This window comes from Aquarana catesbeiana, linkage group LG11 (genome assembly GCF_042186555.1).
Source record: "Aquarana catesbeiana isolate 2022-GZ linkage group LG11, ASM4218655v1, whole genome shotgun sequence".
NCBI classification, from domain to species: domain Eukaryota; kingdom Metazoa; phylum Chordata; class Amphibia; order Anura; family Ranidae; genus Aquarana; species Aquarana catesbeiana.
The window spans coordinates 98,240,009-98,260,675 of record NC_133334.1 but is presented as its reverse complement, the minus strand read 5'-3'; the positions used below and the strand labels follow the sequence as shown (position 1 = coordinate 98,260,675).

The 20,667-nt window shown below is 42.2% G+C and overlaps 1 protein-coding gene across 5 annotated transcripts in view; it reads left to right on the top strand.

The window, feature by feature from the left end:
• The window catches only part of LOC141112209 (mucin-5AC-like), a 251,901-nt gene that overhangs the window by 190,250 nt on the left and 40,984 nt on the right, over positions 1-20,667 (top strand). For 4 of the 5 annotated variants that reach the window (XM_073604809.1, XM_073604807.1, XM_073604808.1 and 1 more), the window contains 2 exons: positions 712-6,795; positions 9,018-9,058. In XM_073604809.1, coding sequence (XP_073460910.1) covers positions 712-6,795; positions 9,018-9,058 — 6,125 coding nt within the window. The remainder of the gene's footprint in view (positions 1-711; positions 6,796-9,017; positions 9,059-20,667) is intronic. The other variant, XM_073604806.1, reaches the window with a different exon arrangement.

Genomic DNA, 20,667 nt, shown 5'->3' with positions numbered 1-20,667 from the left:
TGGAACATTCGGAAGTTTAGAAATCCTTCTGTAACCAATGCCATCAGTATGTTTTGTAACAATAAGGTTGCAAAGGTCTTGAGACAACTGTTTGCTTTTACCCATCATTAGATATTTCTTGTGTGACGTGACACCTTGGTAATGAGACACCTTTTTATAGGCCATCAGTTAAGACTGAACCAGCTGATAATAATTTGCACTGACAGGGGGAGGGATTGCTTTATAATTACTGATAGATTTCAGCTGGTGTCTTGACTCTCCCTTTTTGCATCTCCCTTTCTTCATGTGTTCAATACTTTTTCCCTGTGTCATTTTATTACACATAACTTCTGGACGTATTTGTGTTGGTTTCTTTGTATGTATGGATTGCATGGGTTGTTACTGACATTTGGTGAAAATGTTGTGTCAATAGCACCTTTAGAAATATATTTATCTATAAAATACTGATGTGTTCAATACATATTTTACCCACTGTATTACAAACATGACGGATATTATTTGTGACTTTTCCCCAAATGCTGAGACATTTGCAAAGCAAATTTTTTTCTGAATAGACTTCTAAGTATTATGAACGTGCAGTACTGCAGTCATTTATCTATGTAATAAGTAATAGATTAAGTGGAATTACTACATTAATATTAAAAAAAAAATCTGAAAAGGCTAATAGAAGTAGCATGAGAGGTTACGTTTCAATTTTTTTTTCTCACTCAGCTTGTCGCTGTGAACATGAAGGAAAAATGTATCATATCTCAGAAAACATTTCAAGCTTCAGTGATAAAGATGGAAGCTGCAAGCAAATGAAGTGTGATGTCAATGGAACCATTGTCACTCTCAGTAATTTATGCTCTACTACAGGCAAATCAGCAGGACTGGATGAGCCAAATACAACAAAACCTCCATGTAGTCCTCAGTGTCGCTGGACACAATGGTATAATGAGACCAATCTTTTAGAAAACGAAAAAAGTGATAGTGAAAATTATGATACAATCACAACCAATAGAAAATTAATCTGCAAAGATGAATTCTATGCTCACAAGATAGAATGTAGACTTGCAGATTCTAGCAGTGATCTGCCCAATTCAATGCAGAGACTACATTCCATTTGTAATGTAATAAATAGATCAGAATGTATTGACAGTATCCAGGATGGGCCCATGAAATCATGCAGAAATTTAGAAATGCGCTTTTTGTGCTGTGATGATTTCTCACTTTGTTTGGCTGATTTTCCAACTACAAAATCTACTTCATTTTTATCAACTAAAGTAACAAGCGGACCTGGAAAACAAACACCTGTAAAATCAACAGGAATATCTAATTTCCCATCATTATCTACAGTTCCTACTCCACGTTCTAAAATTACTTTCAGTACATCCACTACTACACAAACTGTCTTCTCCAATCCTACATTTACTTCTGTCACAACTACTACAGCTTCTTCTCCATCAAAATCAACATTAGAATCTACAGCAGCAAATACCTCAACCACCTCAAGTGTAATACAACCTACCCTTTATGTCCCCCCTGAGACAACAAGCAGTCACACTGAGAGTTCTGTTTCTACAACCACAATGCCAACTAGTACTTTTTTTTCTCCAACAACTCCACTATCTTCCACAACTACAGCTACTTCTCCATCAAAATCAACATCAGAATCTACAGCAGCAAATCCCTCATCCACCTCAAGTGTAACACAATCTACATTTTATGTCCCACCTGAGACAACAAGCAGACAGTCTGAGAGTTCTATTTCTTCAACCAAAATACCAACTAGTTTTATTTCTCCAACAACTAAAATTTCTCCCACTGCAACCTCTGTTAAACAACCAATCTCATCTACAACTACATTTTTTATATCAACATCCAAACCAAGCACCCATTCCAGCCCTGTACCTGCTTCAACCAAACCTACAACATCTATAGGTTCAACCACAACTCATTGCTATTATTGTTTCTGGACAAAGTGGTATAATGAAAATTATCCAACATCAAAGACAGAATCAGGAGATCAAGAAAGCTATGAGATAGTGAAATCTAAAGGATACTCAGAGTGCAGGGATAAATCGCATGTTCAGGATATTCAGTGTGAAGCTAGTTCATACCCTGAAATGGCCTTTAAAGATTTAAAACAAAATGCTACATGCAGTATTAAATCAGGCTTGATATGCAGGAATAAGGATAATTTGGGACCATTTAACACGTGCCTTGATTACAAAGTAAGATTCTACTGTTGTGAAAAACAGAATTGCCCTTCTTCCACAACTACTACAGCTACTTCTCCATCAAAATCAACATCAGAGTCTACAACAGCAATTCCCTCATCCACCTCAAGTGTAACACAGTCTACCCCCTATGTCTACACTGAGACAATAAGCATAGGCTCTAAGAATTCTGTTTCTACGACCACAATACCAACTAGCGTGTCTTTTTCTCCAACAACTAAAATTTCTCCCACCGCAACCTCTGTTAAACTAACTACCTCCTCTACAACTACTGCTTTTGTATCATCAACCACACCAAACACCCCATCCAATCTTCCAACTGTTCCAACTAAACCTACAACATCCAGTCCTTCACCAACATCTACAGGTCCAACCACAACTTCTTGCTATTATTGTTTTTGGACAAAGTGGCATAATGAAAATTATCCAACATCAAAGGCTGAATCAGGAGATCAAGAAAGCTATGAGATAGTGAAATCTAAAGGATACTCAGAGTGCAGGGATAAATCGCATGTTCAGGATATTCAGTGTGAAGCTAGTTCATACCCTGGAATGGCCTTTAAAGATTTAAAACAAAATGCTACATGCAGTGTTAAATCAGGCTTGATATGCAGGAATAAGGATAATCTGGGACCATTTAACACGTGCCTTGATTACAAAGTAAGATTCTACTGTTGTGAAAAACAGAATTGCCCTTCTTCCACAACTACTACAGCTACTTCTCCATCAAAATCAACATCAGAGTCTACAACAGCAATTCCCTCATCCACCTCAAGTGTAACACAGTCTACCCCCTATGTCTCCACTGAGACAACAAGCATAGGCTCTAAGAATTCTGTTTCTACGACCACAATACCAACTAGCGTGTCTTTTTCTCCAACAACTAAAATTCCTCCCACCGCAACCTCTGTTAAACTAACTACCTCCTCTACAACTACTGCTTTTGTATCATCAACCACACCAAACACCCCATTCAGTCTTCCAACTGTTCCAACTAAACCTACAACATCCAGTCCTTCACCAACATCTACAGGTCCAACCACAACTTCTTGCTATTATTGTTTTTGGACAAAGTGGTATAATGAAAATTATCCAACATCAAAGGCTGAATCAGGAGATCAAGAAAGCTATGAGATAGTGAAATCTAAAGGATACTCAGAGTGTAGGGATAAATCGCATGTTCAGGATATTCAGTGTGAAGCTAGTTCATACCCTGAAATGGCCTTTAAAGATTTAAAACAAAATGCTACATGCAGTGTTAAATCAGGCTTGATATGCAGGAATAAGGATAATTTGGGACCATTTAACACGTGCCTTGATTACAAAGTAAGATTCTACTGTTGTGAAAAACAGAATTGCCCTTCTTCCACAACTACTACAGCTACTTCTCCATCAAAATCAACATCAGAGTCTACAACAGCAATTCCCTCATCCACCTCAAGTGTAACACAGTCTACCCCCTATGTCTACACTGAGACAATAAGCATAGGCTCTAAGAATTCTGTTTCTACGACCACAATACCAACTAGCGTGTCTTTTTCTCCAACAACTAAAATTTCTCCCACCGCAACCTCTGTTAAACTAACTACCTCCTCTACAACTACTGCTTTTGTATCATCAACCACACCAAACACCCCATCCAATCTTCCAACTGTTCCAACTAAACCTACAACATCCAGTCCTTCACCAACATCTACAGGTCCAACCACAACTTCTTGCTATTATTGTTTTTGGACAAAGTGGCATAATGAAAATTATCCAACATCGAAGGCAGAATCAGGAGATCAAGAAAACTATGAGATAGTGAAATCTAAAGGATACTCAGAGTGCAGGGATAAATCGCATGTTCAGGATATTCAGTGTGAAGCTAGTTCATACCCTGAAATGGCCTTTAAAGATTTAAAACAAAATGCTACATGCAGTGTTAAATCAGGCTTGATATGCAGGAATAAGGATAATTTGGGACCATTTAACACGTGCCTTGATTACAAAGTAAGATTCTACTGTTGTGAAAAACAGAATTGCCCTTCTTCCACAACTACTACAGCTACTTCTCCATCAAAATCAACATCAGAGTCTACAACAGCAATTCCCTCATCCACCTCAAGTGTAACACAGTCTACCCCCTATGTCTACACTGAGACAATAAGCATAGGCTCTAAGAATTCTGTTTCTACGACCACAATACCAACTAGCGTGTCTTTTTCTCCAACAACTAAAATTTCTCCCACCGCAACCTCTGTTAAACTAACTACCTCCTCTACAACTACTGCTTTTGTATCATCAACCACACCAAACACCCCATCCAATCTTCCAACTGTTCCAACTAAACCTACAACATCCAGTCCTTCACCAACATCTACAGGTCCAACCACAACTTCTTGCTATTATTGTTTTTGGACAAAGTGGCATAATGAAAATTATCCAACATCAAAGGCTGAATCAGGAGATCAAGAAAGCTATGAGATAGTGAAATCTAAAGGATACTCAGAGTGCAGGGATAAATCGCATGTTCAGGATATTCAGTGTGAAGCTAGTTCATACCCTGGAATGGCCTTTAAAGATTTAAAACAAAATGCTACATGCAGTGTTAAATCAGGCTTGATATGCAGGAATAAGGATAATCTGGGACCATTTAACACGTGCCTTGATTACAAAGTAAGATTCTACTGTTGTGAAAAACAGAATTGCCCTTCTTCCACAACTACTACAGCTACTTCTCCATCAAAATCAACATCAGAGTCTACAACAGCAATTCCCTCATCCACCTCAAGTTTAACACAGTCTACCCCCTATGTCTCCACTGAGACAACAAGCATAGGCTCTAAGAATTCTGTTTCTACGACCACAATACCAACTAGCGTGTCTTTTTCTCCAACAACTAAAATTCCTCCCACCGCAACCTCTGTTAAACTAACTACCTCCTCTACAACTACTGCTTTTGTATCATCAACCACACCAAACACCCCATTCAGTCTTCCAACTGTTCCAACTAAACCTACAACATCCAGTCCTTCACCAACATCTACAGGTCCAACCACAACTTCTTGCTATTATTGTTTTTGGACAAAGTGGTATAATGAAAATTATCCAACATCAAAGGCTGAATCAGGAGATCAAGAAAGCTATGAGATAGTGAAATCTAAAGGATACTCAGAGTGCAGGGATAAATCGCATGTTCAGGATATTCAGTGTGAAGCTAGTTCATACTCTGGAAGGGCCTTTAAAGATTTAAAACAAAATGCTACATGCAGTGTTAAATCAGGCTTGATATGCAGGAATAAGGATAATCCGGGACAAATTAACATGTGCCTTGATTACAAAGTAAGATTCTACTGTTGTGAAAAACAGAATTGCCCTTCTTCCACAACTACTACAGCTACTTCTCCATCAAAATCAACATCAGAGTCTACAACAGCAATTCCCTCATCCACCTCAAGTGTAACACAGTCTACCCCCTATGTCTCCACTGAGACAACAAGCATAGGCTCTAAGAGTTCTGTTTCTACGACCACAATACCAACTAGCGTGTCTTTTTCTCCAACAACTAAAATTTCTCCCACCGCAACCTCTGTTAAACTAACTACCTCCTCTACAACTACTGCTTTTGTATCATCATCCACACCAAACACCCCATCCAGTCTTCCAACTGTTCCAACTAAACCTACAACATCCAGTCCTTCACCAACATCTACAGGTCCAACCACAACTTCTTGCTATTATTGTTTTTGGACAAAGTGGTATAATGAAAATTATCCAACATCAAAGGCTGAATCAGGAGATCAAGAAAACTATGAGATAGTGAAATCTAAAGGATACTCAGAGTGCAGGGATAAATCGCATGTTCAGGATATTCAGTGTGAAGCTAGTTCATACTCTGGAAGGGCCTTTAAAGATTTAAAACAAAATGCTACATGCAGTGTTAAATCAGGCTTGATATGCAGGAATAAGGATAATCCGGGACAATTTAACATGTGCCTTGATTACAAAGTAAGATTCTACTGTTGTGAAAAACAGAATTGCCCTTCTTCCACAACTACTACAGCTACTTCTCCATCAAAATCTACATCAGAGTCTACGACAGCAATACCCTCATCCACCTCAAGTGTAACACAGTTTGCCCTTTATGTCTCCACTGAGACAACAAGCATAGGCTCTAAGAGTTCTGTTTCTACGATCACAATACCAACTAGCACGTCTTTTTCTCCAACAACTAAATTTTCTCCCACCGCAACATCTGTTAAACTAACTACCTCCTCTACAAGTACTGCTTTAGTATCATCAACCACACCAAACACCCCATCCAGTCTTCCAACTAAACCTACCACATCCAGTCCTTCACCAATGACCACAATACCAACTAGCACTTCTTCAACAACTAAAATCTCTCCCATTTCAACCACTGCATCACCAGCTAAACCAAACACCCTATCCAGCCCTTTAACTACATTAAGTGTTTTTCCCAGTATATCAACATCTTTAATCACAAGTGTGTCGTTGTCCTCAAGCGTAAAGCCTCCCACGTTTTTTTCTTCTTTGACAACAACCACAACATCTGGAAAAAGCACAGTCACAAGTATGTACTGCTTTTTTAATACTTTTGTTACTAGAGTTTTTCCTTATCTGTGTTTCAGTTGGTTATAATATATGATATTCTTATGTCAAAAAGGGTTTCTTAATTTAATTAAATAATAATAAAAATACAGAATATCATTATTGTATTCAGTTTAAACTTTTCCACCCTTTTTGAGTCAGGCTTTTTAAACTATTATTTAAATGTATTTTTTTTCATCTGTGTTGATTTGTTGTTTTTTTACTGTACATTGACCTTTTGCATGACCCCTTTGCACATCAGCTTCATCTCATATGTTTTGTTATGGCACCCCCTGGCAGGTGACACAGCCTTAACGGAGGCTCAAGTCTCAGTGACAGTGAGTCTTTTCCAGAGTTTCTGATTGTGGAGATGGATCAGAAACCCTTGTTGTTCTGGTTTTCTTCACTTCAAGCTGTTACCAGGGCATGGCCCTCAGGATCGCTCCACCAGTAGGGTATCTGCAACAAAACAGCTACAGTGTGTGGAATGTAAATTAAATCCTAGGCAGAAGGATAGTCGGGTCCGGGCAGAGATTTTGGGCAGGTGGCAAACAAGAGAGTCATCAGGTCCAGCAGAGGTCATGGGCAGGTATCAGGAAAGAGAGTAGTTAGGTCAATTCAGATCAGAAAAAAGCAAGGCAGTCAAGAAGTATAATAACTCTTTTGCAAAAAGGATAGCTGGTGTGATAGGGCACAGCACTAGCCACTTCAAAGGCCAGAGCTTAAATAACTTTTTTGTCATAGGACATGCCCAATTTTGTTTTAGGGACCTCTTTAAGTGCTAGCAGGGGTTCTGTGGGTACCATCTGTGTTAGTGATACATTTTAAGACCATCACACTCCTGTCTTTATGTCTGACTGATGGACATTACCATATTGCCTTTTTTCTGTGTATAACATTATTGCACTTAGTGTTTGCTACTGACAAAACTCAGGTGTGTTAGATGGTGCTGGACTCTTTTTTGAGGTGTTATCAGGTGGCTGAGAATCAAAATTACAGGGTTTGGAAGGTGGGCGTGTGTGGAGTCCTTTGATGGATCTTGGTCACTGGACTCATCAGGTGGGGTCCTGGTTCTCAGCAAAACTGGACTTGATCCATGGAGGGTTAGGTGCACCTTTGACAAAGAGTCATGAAACTTTGTGTTAAAGTAAAATGTTGATAACATGTTTCCAGGGTTTCGTGTACCTCCTTTAGAGATCAAGAGTTTGGTGGCAGCAGAAGACAAGTGACAGCATTGTGGTACGCTGTAACAAAAGTGCATTGTAAGGTGCATTGGGGTGCCATTCAGAATGAATGGTATCGCAGCACACTAATGTTGTAAGGCATGGTGTGAACCCAACCTAGCCCTTTTTATTGCTTTCTATTGCACCAGAATCTTGGCACCTGTCAGACTTCTAATATAACTACAACACATGTTTCTAAGCTGTTGCAAATTGATTGAAACCAGAATTTACAGTAAAAGCATTGAATGGTCAGGAATGGCATGATTTAAGCTCTTTTACCAACTGTCAAGAACAACAAACTACTTTATTGTCCAAAGTCCTGGCACAAGTGCACTTTAGGTCCCTTGCACACAAGGCCACCTAGCTACTATGCATTTGAATGTGCCTGGGAGGGAGTGGTGCAGCATCTGGTCTTGCTACCAGCAGCCTGTCAACATTTCTGGAAGGCTTCAGACAAACAGGGCAGAACACTGTACCTAGTGGTGTTTAGGTGTCCAGGGGACCAAGGGGATGTTCAGGGATAAATGTCGGGAAGGCAGTTTGTCTGCCTTAGGTTTGGCTGTAAAAACCATTGTCACTAGTCAGCATTAATTCTTCATAAAGTCCTACAGATAATTCTCTAGAAGGCAGAGGATGGAACATTTCTGTAACCCGTGGATTGTTCATTGAAAATTGTGGAAGATTTTGGACTAGTGACAAAAAAAGTCGGCAGAAATTTTATGGACATGCTATGATTAGGAGAGGAAGAATTGGTACAGTGATCAGACAGTAGTAATGATCTAGTAATTTTAATTTAGCCCCACCACACATAATAGCTCTTCATTAGGGTTTTCTTATTGGTTAACTCTAGACAGTCTCATTGATATTGACAAATGTTTACTCCACTGTTCTTTATATGTGTCTCTCTTAGTAGCACTGGTCTGCCCTCATTCATGGTCACTTCTGTGAACTACTGGTACTTATAAATGTATATTTTTCTCAGCAGAACCACATGATTGTGTTTATGGGGGCTCACTATATACGGTGAGTAATTTATCCAAATGTGTTTTAGATTGAACAATGTATAGCATGTAGTATCATAAGGATATGGAACATAATATAATTGTGCTGAAATGTTAAAGTAGAACTAAAAGCAAAACTTCTTTTTCAGTTGCAGTAGAGCAGGGGTCTCAAACTTGCGGCCCTCCAGCTGTTGCGAAACTACAAGTCCCATCATGCCTCTGCCTGTAGGAGTCATGCTTGTAACTGTGAGCCTTGCAATGCCTCATGGGACTTGTAGTTTCGCAACAGCTGGAGGGCCACCAGTTTGAGACCCCTGCAGTAGAGCAAGGGAGGGCTATATGACCCTTGTAAGTTTTTTTTTTTTTTTGCCATCTGAGTCTCATTGAGAAGATTTTCCTTCACTTCTTGTCCCATAGTCAAAACAGTAAGTGAGAGAAAATTCCTCTAAAAGAGAGGGAACTCCTAATTGTCACCAGGGATTCCCTCACATGCCTAACTAAAGGGTCCTGCATGGCTCTGAAATGTTGCAATGTTGCACTTTGTCCGCTGTGATGTGATCATTCTTCAAAAAAAAATTGGATGCTACTTGATGATCTGTGCGGTTCATGCAGTCCTGGAACAAGGTCATCTAGAGCCTAGGGTAAACATACCAAACTGTGCCGACCCCCAAGATATATGAGCATTATGTGTTAGTAACCCCCACCCCAAGAAAAAACAAATTAAGCACTAATCTGCATACCCCCTAAGCATAAATCCCCCCTCCTCCCAGTACAAATCTGTCACCTGCTGAAATCTCCCCTCCCAGCACAAATCTCTGCTCTCCCCATCCCCCTCCCAGCTTAAATCCTCACTCTTTCCAAATCTCCCCAGCACAAATCTCACCCTCCGAAAAAACACCCCTCTACCCTGCAAATTTCCCACTCTCCCCTCATTCGAGATCCCCCTTCCCAGCACAAATTCTCCCTTCAATCCCCCCTCCTAGCACATATCACCCCCTTTTCAAATTTCCCCTGCTAGCACAAATCCCCCCAATCAACCCTATGAGCGCAAATCCCCCCTCCAAAAAAAACAACTCTCCCCAAAACACCATTCCTAGCACCCCCACTAATTTCCCCTCCTAAAACAATTCTTAGCCTCTACCACCCTCCAAATTCCCCCTCCGAACACAAATCCCTTCCAACTCCTCGTGGTGCCCTCCCACCTCACATGATACCACAGTGCCCAGGGCAGCTTCCCCTTCTGCCCACCCCTTGTCCCGGCCCTGGGTACATGCAAATATATAACCAAAAAAAGACGCAGCGCTAATTAAAACTCATAAATATATGAATATGAATATGAGTATGAATATACATAAAAAAATTGTAAATACCAAAGTGAAAAAAAGAAAAAAAGTGAAAAACAAAAAACTAAAGCAAAGTCCCATCAAAGGAAAAATCCATAAATTCTTAAATAACAGCATTCATCCGGATGAGCAGAAATAAATTTGCAAAAAGAAAATCGTGACAAAGTCTTCAAAGCAAACAAAGTGCATCCAGATCACCACCCAAAGTGTATGAATAACCTGCTTACCAGAAAGCGATGACTGCTGCAGCAGTCTCGCCCAGCCTAGGGAAGTAAGGTCTCCCTCAACCCTTATGGAAAAACTGGAACTCCCGCTGTTGCTAGGGGTACAGAAAGCGATGACCGCTGCAGCAGTCTCACCCAGCCTAGGGAAGTAAGGTCTCCCTCAACCCTTATGGAAAATTCAGAACTCCCGCTGTTTCTAGGGTTACAGAAAGCGATGACCGCCGCAGCAGTCTCACCCAGCCTAGGGAAGTAAGGTCTCCCTCAACCCTTATATATAACCAAAAAAGGATGCAGCGCTAATTAAAACTCATAAATATATGAATATGAATATGAGTATGAATTTACATAAAAAAAATTGTAAATACCTAAGTGAAAAAAAGTGAAAAAAGAAAAACTAAAGCAAAGTCCCATAAAAGGAAAAATGCATAAATTCTTAAATAACAGCATCCATCAGATGAGCAGAAATAAACTTGCAAAAAGAAAATTGTGACAAAGTCTTCAAAGCAAACAAAGTGCATCCAAATCACCACCCAAAGTGTATGAATAACCTGCTTACCAGAAAGCGATGACCGCCACAGCAGTCTCGCCCAGCCTAGGGAAGTAAGTTCTCCCTCAACTCTTATGGAAAATCTGGAACTCCCACTGTTGCTAGGGGTACAGAAATCGATGACTGCCGCAACGAAAAAGACTTACATGGTGTAGTATGTTGATAAATGAGGTTTAATAAAAAATAAGTTTGCACTATCACCATTAGTCTCACTCTACTACCTGTATCGCGTGCCCATCCACCGTCTCGGAAAAGAACGAATGTGATGACGTCACCGTCAGAGGCTCCACCCTACGCGTTTTGTCAGCAAAAGGACATCGTCTGAGGATTGGCCAGGATGAAATTGTTATCACGTATGGTGTTTAAATACTCCTAATCACCTTTTTGACTAATAGCAAATTAGATAAGTGGGAAAATAGTTTTAAAACCTAAAAAAATATACAAACAGTGGGGGATGTTTATTCAGACGTATGAAGTCTAAGGACATAGGAAGAAGAGAGACCTCAGAGAATTGCAAACTCCGCAAGATCAATAGTGAACAACATTATATAATAAAAAGATGACCGTAATTAAGAACAATAATATTATTACGTATTTCCTGAAAAAATAATTACATTTTTTTTTTAATTATATATAAAAATATATATATAAAAAAAATTAACACATTAAAAAAGGGGAAAAAGCCAATCCTTATTTAAGAGTTACTAATGAAGCAGTTAAAGATTTTACAGCGGGTCATCGCTTTCTGTACCCCTAGCAACAGCGGGAGTTCCGGATTTTCCATAAGGGTTGAGGGAGACCTTACTTCCCTAGGCTGGGCGAGACTGCTGTGGCGGTCATCGCTTTCTGGTAAACAGGTTATTCATACACTTTGGGTGGTGATCTAGATGCACTTTGTTTGCTTTGAAGACTTTGTCAGGATTTTCTTTTTGCAAATTTATTTCTGCTCATCTGGATGGACACTGTTATTTAAGAATGTATGGATTTTTCTTTTGGTGGGATTTTGCTTTAGTTTTTCTTTTTTCGCTTTTTTTCTTTTTTTCACTTTGGTATTTACAAAAATGTTTTATGTATATTCATATTCACATATTTATGAGTTTTAAATAGCGCTGCATCTTTTTTTGGATATTGCACTTTAATTGGAGTTTCTGTACTGGACTTTTTGATGTTAGCAGCTTATTTATTTGTCAATTTCACAAGTTCTTTTTAGTTATAGCGCAGAGTTAGTCTTAGGGTTTCATATCTTTATTACATGCAAATATATACATTGTGAATAAATTACAGCAACAAAAGTAATTTATTCTACCCTTATATGAACGCATAATTAAATCAATCAATCAATCAGTGTTGATAATAAATTCACTTCCCTCAGTGCATCTAAATCAATAATGATATAAATGTTCACATAGGTGTAAGTCAATAAATTAAAAAAAAATAAATCTTACGTGTCTAATCAATCAAGAAAAGTTCATAAACTAAGTGAAAAAAATAAATAGAGAAGCACAGTGTCCACAATCAATAAAGTGCATCTGTGACTTTTACAAGTTGAAGAAATATACACTCACCAACCACTTTATTAGGTACACTTATTCAATTGCTTGGTAACACAATTGCTAATCAGCCAATCACATGGCAGCAACTCATTGCATTTAGTCATCTAGACGTGGTGAAGAAAACTTGCTGAAGTGCAAGCCGAGCATCCAAATAGGGAAGAAAGGGGATTTAAGTGACTTTGCACAGGGCATGGTTGTTGGTGCTGGATAGGCTGGTCTAAGTATTTCAAAAACTGCTGATCTACTGGGATTTTTACACACAACCATCTCTAGGGTTTACAGAGAATAGTCCGAAAAAGAGAAAATATCCAATGAGCAGCAGTGTGAACAAAAATACTTTGTTTATGTCAGAGGTTAGAGGCGAATTAGCAGACTGGTTTGAGATGATAGAAAGGCAACAGTAACAACCACTCATTACAACCAAGGTATGCAGAATACCATCTCTGAATTCACAGTACAACAAACCTTGAAGCAGATGTTCTACAGCAACAGAAGACCACATCAAGTGCCACTCCTGTCAGCTAAACACAGGAAAATGAGGCTACAGTTCGCACAGGATCACCAAAATTGGACAACAGATGATTGGAAAAATGTTGCCTTGTCTGACAAGTCTCAATTTCAGTTGCAACATTCAGATGGTAGGCTCAGAATTTGGCGTAAACAACATGAAAGCATGGATCCATCCTGCCTTGTATCAACGGTTCAGGCTGATGGTGTGGGGATATTTTCTTGGCACTTTCGTCCCAATTTAGTACCAATTGAGAATTGTTTAAACACCGCAGCCTACCTGAGTATAGTTGCTGACCATGTCCATCCCTTTATGACTACAGTATATCCATCTTCTTATGGCTACTTCCAGCGGGATAATGCACCGTGTCACAAAGCTCACATCTCACCACTGTTTTTTTGAACATGACAATGAGGTCACTGTACTCCAATGGCCTCCACAGTCACCAGATCTCATCCAATAGAGCACCTTTGGGATGTGGTGAAATGGGAAATTTGCATCTTGGATATGCAGCCGACAAATTTGCAGCAACTAACTGTAATGCTATCATGTCAATATGGAACAAAATCTCAGAGAAATGTTTCCAACGCCTTGTTTAATTTATGCCATGAAGAATTAAGCGAGTTCTAAAGGAAAAAGGGGTTCCAACCCAGTACTAGCAAGGTGTACCTAATAAAGTTGCCAAAGAGTGTATGTTATTAGCCTTAAAGTTAATCCACAGATCCAGTGATCCCAGCACCAAAGAGGGCTTACCAGATCCACACACTCTTATAAAGAAGCTAAATGCAAATGTGTAACTGATCCCAGGGTGGATTGATCCTCTCAGCACTTCAGTCCCTCTATATCATAGACACAGCACTTCTTTGCTGCTCAGCACAGCCATCAAGTTCAAATTCCACTCCTCGCAGACAGGTTGATCACAACCAGTGTTGCCAACCACCTGAAATGAAATCTACTGGCAGGATGCCAAAATTTACAAACAACACAAATTTTTTACTGGCAAAAATCCTGAAATTTACTGGCAGAGCCGCATTTTTTACTGGCACTGAAAAAAGTACCTAAAATGACAGTTTTCATGTTAAACAGTGCAAACATCAATATTTAAACTATAAACATATAGCTAGTGCTATTAGCAATGTGTTTAAGTTAAACAAAAGTCAAAAAACAACTTTCTCCATTTACATGAAGGTAAGGTTACTGTAACCCAGCCAGCGCAGAGTTCCCCCTTACATCAGAGTCTGCAGGATTCCCCCTTACAGTGAAACAGAACTCTTATGTAAAGGGGAACGCTGCAGATCATGATCTAAGGGGGAACTCTGATGTAAGGACGGGGCTCTAGTGACCAGAGACCACCTTCCGCAGCGTGAATACACCAAGGTAAGGGGGTGTTACTAATGTAAGTGGGAACCTTTGTATCAGTGCCCCTTTACATTATTGTATTCACCCCCTCTTACATCAGCAACCCCCCTCAGACTGACCTGACGGCATTTTCACTGACCTCCGCTCAGGTGCACAGTGTATCGCTCAGTCAGTTGGCTCCAGCTTGGCGCCTCTGATTTTATCCTATAGTCTCCTTTCCACAGTCCACAAGTCTGATTTCTCTCATGACCCCTATCCCGGCGGTGTTCCCACTCTTGACTCCTCTCCAAACTCCCCCTCAGAGACTGCAGACATGATACAAGAGATGGTCAGATGCTGCAGAGAAGTTACAGGAGATGGAGGACAGAGGCTGTGGACATGGTACAGGAAGTGGGGGACAGAAGCTGCGGACATGGTACAGGAGGTGGGGGACAGAGGCTCTGGACATGGTACAGGTGGTGGGGGACAGAGGCTGCGGACATGGTACAGGAGGTGGGGGACAGAAGGTGCAGACATGGTACAGGAGGTGGGGGACAGAAGCTGCGGACATAGTACAGGAGGTGAGGGACAGAAGCTGCGGACATGGTACAGGAGGCGGGGGACAGAAGCTGCGGACAGTGTACAGGAGGTGGGGGACAGAAGCTATGGACATGGTACAGGAGGTGGGGGACAGAAGCTGCGGACATGGTACAGGAGGTGGGGGACAGAAGCTGCGGACATGGTACAGGAGGTGGGGGACAGAAGCTGCGAACATGGTACAGGAGGTGGGGGACAGAAGCTATGGACATGGTACAGGAGGTGGAGGACAAAGGCTGCAGACATGGTACAGGTACAGGAGGTGGGGGACAGAGGCTGCGGGCATGGTAGGTTCCTCCTCTGTCCCCCTTCAGTATCCTTCTGTGCCCCTCCAGTTCACAGGCTGTAACAGTGTCCTCCTCCTCCTGTGCTCCTTTCACCTCTCCATAGGGCAAGGCACATCAGTGTCCTCCTCTGCCCCCTTCACAGCTTCACCCCCAGTCCTCCTCGAGTCCTCTGCCATCTTTGCAAGTTTGTATCATCCTCTCCTCTCCTCAGCTCAACTCCTGTGACGGCTAGTAGTGAGCGACTCGCGAGGCAGTGGCACGGTGGCACCGCCGAGAACGAATACCGCTGCTAGTGCAACAGGCTTACATCTAAAAATGGCGCAGGGCGGTGCCATTACGCTACTGCGCATGCGCCGCCCGGCCGAACGTGTACAAGCTTTTCCGAGCTCGGAGGTCTTTGGAACGGCGCATGGGTAGTTGCATGCTTGGCCCTCGGCCATCATTTTTACGGGCACCGCTGCCCGTAACGGGCTTTAACGAGCATAAGTTCGGGCCAAACTTTCATTGTTCGGTCGTTTGGCAAACAGCCAAACAAACGGTCGAACGACACGTTTGTTCAGCTGTTCGCCGAACGACCAAGCGACGAAAGTTCGGCCCGAACTTAACGCCATATAGTTTTGCGTGCGTTACTGCCTGTTTAACGCCATATAGTTTTGCATGCGTTACTGCCAGTTTAATGCCATATTGTTTCATGCGTGTTACTGCCAGTTTAACGCCATATAGTTTTGCTTGCGTTACTGCCTGTTTAACGCAATATAGTTTTGCGTGCGTTACTGCCTGTTGAACGCCATATAGTTTTGCGTGCGTTACTGCCAGTTTAGCGCCATATAGTTTTGCGTGCGTTACTGCCAGTTTAACACCATATAGTTTTGCGTGCGTTACTGCCTGTTTAACGCCATATTGTTTTGTGTGCATTACTGCCAGTTTAATGCCATATCGTTTTGCGTGCGTTACTGCCAGTTTAACACCATATCGTTTTGTGTGCATTACTGCCAGTTTAATGCCATATCGTTTTGCGTGCGTTACTGCTAGTTTAACCACATATAGTTTTGCGTGCGTTACTGCCTGTTTAACGCCATATAGTTCTGTGTGAGTTACTGCCAGTTTAACGCCATATAGTTCTGTGTGTGTTACTACAAGTTTAACGCCATATAGTTTTCTGCGTTACTGCCAGTTTAACGCCATATCGTTTTGCGTGCGTTACTGCCAGATTAACGCCATATAGTTTTTACGTGCGTTACTGTCTGTTTAAGGCCATATAGTTCTGTTTGCGTTACTGCCAGTTTAACACCATATAGTTCTGTTTGCGTTACTGCCAGTTTAACACCATATAGTTCTGTGTGCGTTACTACAAGTTTAACGCCATATAGTTTTGTGCGTTACTGCCAGTTTAACGCCATACAGTTCTGTGCATCACTGTACGTTTGGCGCATTATATTGCAGTGTATTATATTGTATCCGTGGAGTATGTCTGTGTCGTGTGAGTACTCAAATTAAAGGGCACCAAACATCTCTTTACATTGATTAAAGTACATCTACGTACAGATTTCAACTTCTTTACATTTGCTTATAAGCACTGCCCCCTCCCTCCCAATAATGTCTGGGAGGACAACAAGAAGAGAAAGACCTTCCCTTGGCACTGTAAGGGGCCAGCAACAAATGTGTCCACAGGCAATGGTGGATGTGGTGGTCAGTCCTCAGGCAGGGCATCATTTCCTCTGTTTAGTGAGTTTGCCCGTGCTATCCAGCCACAGCATGCAGAGGAGGCGGTGAACTGGCTTACTAAACCTTCCTCATCCTCCTCATCCTCTGTCACACAAGCAGAGACAAGTGTGCAGTCCCCTGCAGTTGCCAGAGTGGATAAACCTGCCACCTTGTCCACATCTATTCCTGCCATAGCTCTAACATCAGCCATTGAGGAGTAAGCTGAGTTATTTGACCACAGCGTCAGCCACTTGCTCCTTGATGATGCCCAGCCATTACTGGATTCAGATGCTGGTTCTGAGGTTGAGGATGACAGGAACATGAGCCTAGAGAGAGAGGGGGAGGAACACTGGTAGACATATTGGCATTCATGTTCCCCAAGCCGCAGCGTATTGCCAAGTTGTCTCCAGTGGTAATGATGAAGATGGAGGAGATGGAGATGATGGTGATGATGATGAGGTCACTGATGCGACTTGGGTGCCAGATTGAGCAGAGAAGGAAACTGAAGGTGAGGCGGCACAACCCCAAGGAGGTCGACATCAAGAAAAAATAGAAAGCAGCCACCCTATTCCATCACATTCTGTAGCTGTTATCTCCTTGCCCACTCCTCACAGCTCAGCTGTCTGGGCCTTTTTCAGCACATCTGCAGCAGATCGCTCTGTTGCTATCTGCAAACTGTGTCACAGGCACATCAAACGTGGCATAAACACCAACCATTTGGGTACCACATGCCTAACAAGGCATTTAACGTCCAACCACTCAGCCCGTTGGCAAGAGCACCTAAAAGCCACACAAAAGGGGAACAAATCTGTCCCTCCTCCTCCATACCCACTTCAGTCTGCCCCTGCAATACCGAGTCATTACCTTTCAACAGCCTCCACTGACAGGGCTGGTATAGCACAGGGTGTCCAAGGTCCCAGCAGCTCATCTACCAGCACCACACCACCAGCTGTAGACTGTAGCCGGCAAATTTCTCTGCCCCATCTTCTGCAGCAAAAAAAAAATACAGTCCCTGCCACCCACATGCCCTGCACCTGAATGCAAGCTTGTCAAAGCTGTTGGCACTCCAAATTCTGCCTTTCAGCCTGGTGGATTCTGCCCCCTTCAGTAAATTCGCACAATGTGCTGTATCACAATGGCAGGTTCCCAGTCGATACTACTTTTCACGTAAGGCCGGTCCATCTCTCTACCATCACGTGGAAGGGAATGTTCTGGCATCGTTGAGCAAGGCAGTCAGCCGTAAAATCCACCTTACTGCTGACACATGGTCCAGCAAGCATGGGCAGGGACAATATATTTCGTTCACAGCACACTGAGTAACGCTGTTTGCAACTCGAAAGGATGCAGGACAGGGCTCAGTGCTGCAGCTTGTTGTGCCTCCACATCTACATACAGCTGGTGGTGATGATGCCAGACCTGTGAGCTCTACCCCCTCCTCCTCCTCCTCCTCCACTTCCATGCCCTCCTCTGCAGAATTGTCCTATGAACATCAGGTACCCCCTAAGCTTTCAAAGGGCTTTTCCCAGAGTCAAGTTAAAAGGTGTCATGCCACCAGGTGGAACTCAACTTTGGTAATGCTGCAGCCGCTATAGATGCAGCAAAGGGCCGTTAACGAGTACTTGTGTCAGTACAGCACGACGACAGGCTCAGGCCACCTCAGCTTTTTTTTCCCACGCCAATGGCTGATCATTAAGGATGCATGCACTGTATTGTCACCATTTGAGGAGGCCACAAGGATGTTGAGCAGTGACAGTGCATGCATCAGTGACACAATCCCTGTTGTGTTTCTGCTGGAGCAGACTCTGCGTGACATTATGGACAGGGCACTGGAGGCAGAGCAGCAGGAGGAAGAGGAGGACTTCCTTTCCTTTCAAGGCCCACTTTATGCAGACACCATCATTCCTATGTCACAGAACACACAGGAGGAGAGAGGGGAGGAGGATGAGGAGGAGGATTCTGGCACTTTCATAGGCTTTGAAGAAGAGGAAGACATGCGTCAATCTGTAAGCGATGGCTTTCCAACCACAGGACCCTTGGGAGTAGTACGTGGCTGGGAGGAGGAAGTTCCAGATGCTGTCATCTTGAGTGACCCCGAGGAGTCTGCTTCTCAAGCCTTGGCAAATTTGAGGCGCATGGGCAACCTCATGCTTCAAAGCCTGCGAAAGGACCCAAGAATACGTGGCATAAAGGAGAAGGATGATTACTGGTTGGCAACCCTCCTTGACCACCATTAGAAGGGGAAGTTCTCTGAACTCATCCCGTCCCCACAGAGAGTGCAGAGGATACATTTTCTTGAGGACACATTAAAGAGGATTTTTTTGAACATTTTTCCTGACTGGTGGAAAACATTGTTTTGAGTCTTCCATTGATCAAGAAAAGAGTGTTGGAGAAGGCATCCGCCTAAGTGAGGCATTTCAGAATTTTTTTAGTCCTCACCACCCAGGGCTGTCAACTTCTACATCGCATCGGCAGTGTCTGCATCACATGGTGGACAATTACCTCGGGGCCAAAACAGAGATGGAGAGCTTTCCAGCTGACGATCCACTGGCTTACTGGGTCATGAAAATAGACCACTGGCCAGAACTTGCCCAGTATGCTAGTGAGTTGTTGGGCTGCCCTGCATCCAGTGTGCTTTCAGAACCGGCATTCAGTGCTGCAGGAGGTTTCGTTACGGATCATAGAACGTGTCTGTCCACAGTTTCCGTGGACCGTTTGACTTTTATAAAAATTAATCTGTCCTGGATTACCAGCTATGAAGCCCCTGATGCCGATGTCACTGATTAAGTCTTTTTGGGATGTGGAATCTCTGCAGGACTTCGAGGCTGCCTAGCTTTGAGGGTGTTCAATCATTTCATCTGGAAGAATGTTTTTGGCATAGGTTTCATGGGCACAATTAACACCCAAAGACCATGTTTTCTGCACCTGTCTGACAGGTGCATATCATTGCAATTTTTTGCAGGAAGGCAAATTCTTGCTTACATCAAAAGTACCTCTATAGGGTTACAGTGGAAGGCACCACTGACACCAAAAGATCTATTTTTCAGCACCTGTTTGACAGGGGCATGTCATTGCAATTTTTTACAGCAAGGCAAATTCTTGCTTTCATCAAGATTATATCTATAGGGTTACGGTGGGAAGGCGCCACCGACACCCAAAGACCAATTTTTCAGCACCCGTTACTTCTATTCAAAGTCAAAGTGACACCAGAATGTATCCAAAAAGTCTCTAATCTTGTTCCTAGTGCACTACATTGTGGCCTCATCATACACACTGGCTCCTCAGCTGTTGCTGAGCAAAATAAAGGCAGCTTGCAGGAAAAATGTATTTTTTTTTGGCTTTATAAATTCAATTATTGCTGCAGCAGATTCTAGACGTGGTACAGATCTGCCACTTTACAGTTAGACTAAGGGGACCCCCCAGGCACTATATTGGAAGGATATTTCATTTTTAGACTTTTACTTTTAAAAATTAAAAAATCACTGCTCATTTAAAAATGACATTTTTCACAAACTTTCTTTTTATTGATACAT